Source organism: Limulus polyphemus, unplaced genomic scaffold (genome assembly GCF_000517525.1).
Source record: "Limulus polyphemus unplaced genomic scaffold, Limulus_polyphemus-2.1.2 Scaffold118, whole genome shotgun sequence".
Lineage (NCBI taxonomy): Eukaryota > Metazoa > Arthropoda > Merostomata > Xiphosura > Limulidae > Limulus > Limulus polyphemus.
Genome location: NW_013665728.1, coordinates 644,476 through 652,857, shown reverse-complemented (window position 1 = coordinate 652,857; position 8,382 = coordinate 644,476). Strand labels below are relative to the sequence as shown.

Below are 8,382 nucleotides of genomic sequence, written 5' to 3'. Positions count from 1 at the left end.
TAAATATCACAATCATTTCTTATAAATACCATTTCCTAATGTAATTTTCCAAGATCATAAAGATCATAATGCAAAAAAACTAAATTTATCAAAAGTAACAGGATTTATGTTTCTTAAACTACATGCATTTATGAAGTTTCAAACAATTTGATCCATTAGTTTTAATGTTGGAATGAAATATAGCAAGACTTGCATTAGCTACTCAGAGAGTTTGTAGCCGGTGGTCATTGGGTTAAGGACTTAGATTAATTCAATTTTTGTCTTTTAATGGAAGTAGTAAGTATTACATAACAAAACTAATAAAATACCTCATTTAAAAAAAAATCTTGGAATGGGATTTAATAAAAAAAGTAATTACAATCCCTTTTGTTTTCTATTTTAGTGGCCCGGCATGGACAGGTGGTTAGGGAACTCGACTCGCAATCTGCAGGTCGCGGGTTCGAATCCCAGTCTCACCAAACATGCTCGCCCTTTCAGCCGTGGGAGCGTTATAATGCGACAGTCGATCCCACTATTCGTTGGTAAAAGAGTAGCCCAAGAGTTGGTGGTGGGTGGTGATGACTAACTGCCTTCCCTCTAGTCTTACACTGCTAAATTAGGGATGGCTAGCGCAGATAGCCCTCGTGTAGCTTTGTGCAAAATTCAAAACAAACAAACAATCTATTTTAGTGTAGATCAGTGTGATTAATGTCAGCATCATGCATGTTGGAGTCTACTTGTCAAATCTGTTGTATTGTAACAAAAAAGTTGTTAACTCTAAAACAAAATTATGTAAAAAGGGAAATGAGACTGTGGAAATTATATGGTATGATTGCCTTTTATTAGGTGTTCATAACATGATTATTGTTGCAACAAATGGTTTATATATAGTGTTCTGACCACCACTGTGTCATGTCCAAGCCAGTCTGAGCTCTCTATTGAGTGAAATAATGCATATGGTAGCCATAATGTGTGTGAAATATTTATACACTCTTCTTTCTCATGAAAAACCAAAAGGAATGAATAAAGTATATTATTTTAAAAATATAAGTATCATAATAATGTGTGACAAATATGATTAATTGTGTAACCAATAGTCTTGAACTTTTAACACAAAGTTAGCCTGTTCAAGCATGTGGTTTTTATTATTATTCTGTCTTAGCTTAGACACTAAATGACAGCATGTTTATTTCTTTTCATAGTTGTACAAGCAAAAGTACCTGTCCCCAATGATGGGAAAAATTTAAGTTAATCTGTCAATTTAAATTATTTCGTGGACTTTTAAAAGGGTAATTGTGTTGCACTCGTGGTTTCACTCAAAGCCAAAGCTCCGAGCTACTTCTACCACTCATGACAAAAAGTAATTGTTCAGCATTTCAATGATGCTAAGAGCCACTTAATAATAACATATGGTAAATCCAAATTTTTGTTTTTTAAGTTACGTTACATTTTGAAATGTGAATGATAGTGTGATTAATTCCAAACAACTTAGTGTAGAATATCCTGCTAGCAAAATAAAATTTGGCTTCAACATTATTCATGCCTGTTCTCCCATCATTTCAAAAGTGAATGTTGGGCTTTGCCTGCATGTGCAGCTTTTCAAGGGGTAGAAAGACGAATGCTCGGACAAACACCACAGTTTACATCATATTTTAGATAGCTTCTTGGGGTAGATCTGGATCATGTTGTCTTTTCCATCTTCCCAACATATTACATGTATGATTGGCCAAATGTCAGAATTTCCAGCTAATAGCAAATAGGTTTAGATTAAGATCACCTATTGTCAGTAAAATGAAATATAATTGGCTGTTTTTGTGATGATATCCAACTGCTGACATTTTTAATGTATGGCTCATGCATTGATTCACTGGCAGTGAGAATGCATACATTTGAGGTGATAAATTGAGAAAAGGTTTTAAAAAAATTATTTTCTCTGATATGCCTGTCTAGAAAAAACAAACTTTTGATAGTTATGGAAAACTGGAATTATATATATATATTTTGTTTTTGTTTTTTTTTCTTTTAAATTTTAAGCCATTAATTTTTATTCTTTGTTAAAAATTCACGATCTTCCCTCCAGTGAGCTGAGAACCTGTTGTCCCCAAACCTTGGTTTTTCAGCCATATTTCTCTTTGTCAGCTGCTACTTTTAAAAAGACATCATGGCATATATATTTACAAAAGTGATGTATTTTGTAGGTTTTGATTCTAAATGGGTTTCAGAAGTGTTATTTGTAAACTACAGGTTTTTTTGTGAGGCCAAAAGTAAATATTTTTTGCACCAGAAAGAGGTCTAATCATGGCTATTAAGATATCACACACACGTATATTCACATCAATAATTTGCAGGTGAGAAATAATACAGTTTTAATATGTATTTTTCATCTGAATTTATCCATGAAATATATAAAAGCTTCTTCTCTTTTGCTTTCACTTTTGCAGATTTTAGGGCAACAGTCAACAGGTCGACTCCAGCAGGTGGAGAACTTACAGCATAGCTTAAAATTGCTGCAAGAAGAAATGTCCAAGTCTGCTCATCTGCACAGTAAAATCTGTTCAGAAAAAGATGCTATGATAGTTCAGCTTCAACATTCCATTCAGGATACTCAAAAAACTATGGAGGTTTGGCTGTCCTCTGTCTCAGAGTTTTAGCTAATGTTACCCTGTTCTCATTCTATTTTCTGTCTAGTCATATACCATCTTTTTTTTTTTTTTGGATGATATAAATTTTTATTATGTTTTAACATGAAAATTTATTATTAGTACTCAATGGAATAGTTAAAGATCTTGTATAATATATTAAAAGGATTGATAGAATGTGTTTAAAGCACATTTATATGTATGGTAAGTGGTAATTCTAAAAAATATTTATATTTTCACTACATTTGAAATAATGTTTTCAAAAATTTATACTGTATAAAGATAAACTTAAGGATAACTCTTTTTGGTTCATATTACAACATAGTTTATATACATTTTAATGAGCATGAAGTACGTGTTATGTAAAAAAAAGATTATTTTTCTACACCTAGATGAATATTGCTAGAAAATAACATTTTCATAAATATAAAATACTATTGTGTGTGTTTATATATATATTTTAAAGAACATTTTCACTTGTGCATATATAAAAAAATATCTAGTAATAGAAGTTTCATATTTTCTAAATAAACCAAATTAAAAGAAGAAAACTTTTCACTGTTTACTTAGTACAGACAGATTGTAACAAGTTTTTGTCTTGTGTTGAATGTGTTTCTAAACTATTAACTATTAATTGTATCTTAAGAACTTAAAGCAACAGTAAAAGTAACAGAATTACCTATAAGCATTGTTTTTGTTTATAAAAAAAGTTTCCAATAGGAGAAAATACAGTAAGTCAATATGATAAAACTCAGAAAAATTAAATATTTTCTCTAAACTATTCAAAAATCCCTTTGTTATGTGGTGAAAATGAGCTGTGTATTATAGAAGCAAAAAGTATTGCAGGCTATGAGTAAATTTAAAGAATTCTGATACAAAATTGAATTTAGGGGAATTAAGTGTTTTATATTTCATTGTATGAGGATTAAAACATTGAATGTATTTTATTTGATACTATTGTATTAAAATGTCTACATATCAACAATAAAAAAATTATTTTCAAGTGAACAGTTTGTTCAGTTACCTGTTGCTAGCCAAAATTTGCATAAAAAGTGTCATGTTATAATGAAAGTTTTAGCCATTTTGTTAAATAAGAATTGAGAAATGACTGTTATTAGTTAGGCAAATAAACAGTTCAGTTGAACTAATTCAAAATTACTTGTCTTTAGGCTAATAAAATTTCAATGAATAGAATACATCTAACTCAGTTGCAAGTTAATTAACATAAAGCAAAGAATAAAATCAGGAAATGTTGGAAATATATGTAAATGTGCAAACTTTCGTTGATGTGGAAATGCAAGGGAAACAAATTGCCCTATTAGATAAACAAAATAAAGTTAAGATCATTTTTAGAACAGGATACAAAAAAATGTATTAAGTTAATATACAAGCCCTATATTGACTAAGGTACAAAATTACATAATTTGATTAACTCATTATTAGTTTTTGTCAAATTAACATGAACTTAAAATAATTGATTATTTATTTTTATGTTGCAAATTATTTAGATTTTGTTTGTTTTTTCTATCTGAATGTAGCAAAGATAGTTATGTACGTTTAAAAGTTTGGGAACTTGACGTGTAAATCAGTTGTCATATAATACACATTAAAAGATCAGATGATTAGAAAGATGGTTTTTGAAACAGTTCATGATCTGGGAAAAAATGTTTTGTTATGTGATAAATTATATGAGTTCTGTAATGAACTTTTAAAGTTTATTTGTGTGAAAATATTTGTTTACAAAAATTTAATAGTTCTGTATGTATAATTTTGTAGGTTTTTTATTTGTATTTATATTTTCAAGTTAATATTAATGGAATAGTTCTATATATAAAGTTTAGTATGTTTTCATTCATATTTCTATATTTTAAAATTAATATTCATGGAATAGTTCCATATGTAGAGTTTAGTAGGTTTCCTTCCATGTTTCTATATTTTAAAATTAATATTAATGGAATAGTTCCATATGTAGAGTTTAGTAGGTTTCCTTCCATGTTTCTATATTTTAAAATGAATATTAATGGAATAGCTCTATATGTAGAGTTTAGTAGGTTTTTCTTTAACATTTCTATATTTTAATATTAATGGAATAGTTCCATATGTAGAGTTTAGTAGGTTTCCTTCCATGTTTCTATATTTTAAAATTCATATTAATGGAATAGTTCTATATGTAGAGTTTAGTAGGTTTTTTCTTTCATATTTCTGTATTTTTTAATTAATGTTTTTTGTTTTCTTCAAATAACTTTTTTGTTCTACACGTTTTGTCTGTGTTAATTATTGGCTAATGCTTATTTTTCAAGATACATGTAATGATAATATACATGTTTATGTTAAATTACATCAGTAAAAGCTAAATTAATTGTATCAGCTTTACTTTTTAATTTTTCTAGGATGTCTTTATGGGGAATGATAAAGCTTCACTTGAACAAGAGTGCAATGCCCTCCATCAGGCTATTAAAGAAAAAGACAACTTTATTCAGGTATGATTCATATGTCAAAGTTATCACTTTGTTAACTTGATTTTATATAAAATTTTCTGCACACAGAAGAAGAATCTGAATATATGTATTGTGCTTATACATGTTGAAAATTGTTTCAGCTCGTAAAGCAACTGCCATCACAATAAGATATTTATAAATTAAAAAAAGAACATGATTTCAGTATACTTAAAAGTTCAAAATGTTATGCTTATTTCTACTCTTAACTGTGCAGTGATTACTGTATAAAAAAATTTTCATAGCACAAGCAGTATCTAGTATAATAAGTTGTCAGCATGAACAATCTGATGATATAGAACAGTAAGGCCCAAGTTTTTTACATATTTATTTGTAAGTGTTCTAGATACTTCCCAGGACTACTCAGAGTTTCCTGTGCAAATTTATACAGAAACTAAACTACATTTTTACATTTGACTTGGATGGTCACAGTATTAATCCTTTCTGGACTGGAGAGGTATCACAGATATCCCTTGAGTTGTTTCCTTTTGACAGTGAAATACTTAATCAAATTGCATGAAACTTGAGTAAATTTAGTAGATAGTATCTAGATTTGGCATAAGTAAAAAAATTAGTATAGTTTGAAATAGTTTTTCTAAAATTTTGTTGTTTGAATAACTCAAGATTTAAAGTTAAAAAGAAATAAAACAATTTCATAAAGTCAGTCTACTCAGAAGCATATTAAAATGGATTCTTTTTAGTAACAAATTAGACATAAGTGAATATATAAAGAATTTTAATATGTGACAGGTAAGTAAACATCTAGAGAACTTTAATGTGTGACAGGTAAGTGAATATATAAAGAACTTTAATGTATGATCAAATGCTTTCTTAACATTATTGACTAATCATTTTGTCGTATTTCACTTACATTTGAAATTATTTAACATTGTATTTAGTGTATACTTGAGTGATGAGAATAATGATTGTGTGCAGTTGAAAATCAACTGAAAGAAACTTTACATGTTTTTGTATTTATGTGCATGTATATACATGCATACACACAGTTTTAATTTCATACTCATATTGCTAGGAACTTCTGAGTGAAAGAAACAAAACAGCAAAGGAAATGGAAAAGTCACTTCAAGGTCTTCTTAATAATTTGCGTTTAAAGGATTCTACTGTACAGGAATTGGAAAAAAAATTAAAAGAGGATCTCCAATGTAAGGATGAAGAAATTCAAAGGTTAAACAAAGAACTTAGTTCTTCAAATGAAACGTTAAGAACTGAAAAAGAAGAAAAGGAAGCTTTAAATCTACAGATTGTTCAGCTTAGAGAAGCACAAAACTATATTGAAACTGATTTGAAGAACAAAAATGAAAAACTCAATGAGTTAACAATAAAGACTGAAGAATTGACTGAGCAACTGAAAAATGCAGAACAGCAAAAATCCCAAATAGAACAGTTCTTTAAAGAGAAAGAACAACACCTTCATCAAGCCAACATAAATTTAAATGAGGTTAACGCAGAATTAGAAAGTAAAAAATTGATGCTAGATCATACCGAAAGTGAAGTTCAGTTAAAAACAAAAGAATCAAAGTCATTACAAAATGATTTAAACTTACTTCAGAGTGTACTGTCAGAAACGGAGCATAATCTTAGTGTTAGAAATGAAGAACTTTCTTCAGCATATGAGACAATTGAGAAACTAAAATTAGACCTGGAAGAAGCCCAGAAAAATGTGGGTCTTATCTTTGAAGTGGGATGTTTGACAGAACAATTAAGAGAAGCTGAGGAAGAAAAACATAATTTGGTCAAGGAAAGAGATGAAAAAGATGTAAGGTTAGAGCAGATGGTCAATGAGCTAGATAATACCAGACATCAACTTCATGAGAAAGAAGTGGAATTGGTAGAAATTATGCAACATCTCGATGGTAAATCTAATGAATTAACCATATTAGAAACTGATCTTCAATTTTTACAAGATTGTCTTGCCAAAGAAAATGATTTAAATGCAACAGCAAACAAAAAAATAAAAGAACTAAGCAAAGAACTTGAGATTATAAAAGCTGAAATGGAAAAGCGTGTAGAAGATAAGGAACAAGTGATAACAGATTTGCAAATGAAACTGAATGACATTCAACTTGATGCAAGTCAAAAACTTTCACAAGAAAACAGGGTACATAAAATTGATATGGCATCACAAACAAACGAAGATTCTTACCAGCAATTGGAAGAAATGAGAAAAGAGGTAAGATTGCGAGAAAAGGCTATTCTGCAGAAGGATGATTTCATTTGCAAGTTGCATAGTGCCTTGAATACTAAGAATGAAGAGCTTAACAGTGCCAAAAATGAAAACAAGTCTCTCAGTGACCAGTTGATGTCCATTAAACAAGAATTAGTTACGCAAAAGAAAGAAACTGAAGACCTAAATAAAAGAATTGTAGAAAGCATACAGGAAAGAGCTGATCAAGAATCACTTGATAAACCTGCCTTAGATTTTCAGAACCAGACTGAAGAAATGAAAGTTTTACTAGATGAACTGCAACAAAGTAAACAAAAACAAAAAACTCTACAAGACCAAGTTAAGATATTGGAGGAAGAATTATCTCAAATTAAAGCAAATAAATCTCAAGATAGAGCAAAAAGTAATGAAATACAAGTAAGTTGAAAGTGATTTATGTTGAAAATGTTTTTACAGTAAAATGGTTGTATATACCTTATAGCTCAATATTTAGCTCTGCTCTAAGTAGGTATCTAGCTTTTACCATAATTTAATAATTAAAGTTATGTTTGAACAGATATTTTTTAAGGTTGCTATATTTCAGTCTTGGAAGCCATGACAACTCACACTTCTATTGTTACTACTACTGTCCATACTTTTATAAGCTTCATATTGTTTTGGTACTTTATGATTGGTTGGATGATTGTACTCTGGTGCAGCTCATTTCCACACAATAAAGAGGTGGCATTACCATAGTACACTGAGTGGTCACAAGTAAATAGACACCTAATTTTTCGTCATGTAACTGATTTATGCTAACTAATTTGTGTTCACAGAGCACTATATTAATGAAAATGGTCTGCACACTAATTATCTTGTGCTACAACATGCCTAGAACTCAAGGTTCTCACAAATTGTCAGATTTTGTTAGAAGAAGGATAGTTGGTCAAGCAGATGGTGGAATAAGTCAGCGGCATATTTCGCAGAATATGGGAATCCCGCTTTCGGCAGTCAACAGAATCATCGTGCAGTTCAGGAAACAACTGAGCAGCATCCGGGTCGTCCTGGTCCATCAGAGAGGACAAAAAGGGCTGTCAAGAGGAGC

The 8,382-nt window shown here is 29.9% G+C and overlaps 1 protein-coding gene across 8 annotated transcripts in view; it reads left to right on the top strand.

The window, feature by feature from the left end:
- Positions 1-8,382, top strand: part of LOC106472268 (golgin subfamily B member 1-like) — a 121,912-nt gene that overhangs the window by 66,535 nt on the left and 46,995 nt on the right. For all 8 annotated transcript variants that reach the window (XM_022401587.1, XM_013932906.2, XM_022401610.1 and 5 more), the window contains 3 exons: positions 2,421-2,600; positions 5,009-5,098; positions 6,147-7,715. In XM_022401587.1, coding sequence (XP_022257295.1) covers positions 2,421-2,600; positions 5,009-5,098; positions 6,147-7,715 — 1,839 coding nt within the window. The remainder of the gene's footprint in view (positions 1-2,420; positions 2,601-5,008; positions 5,099-6,146; positions 7,716-8,382) is intronic.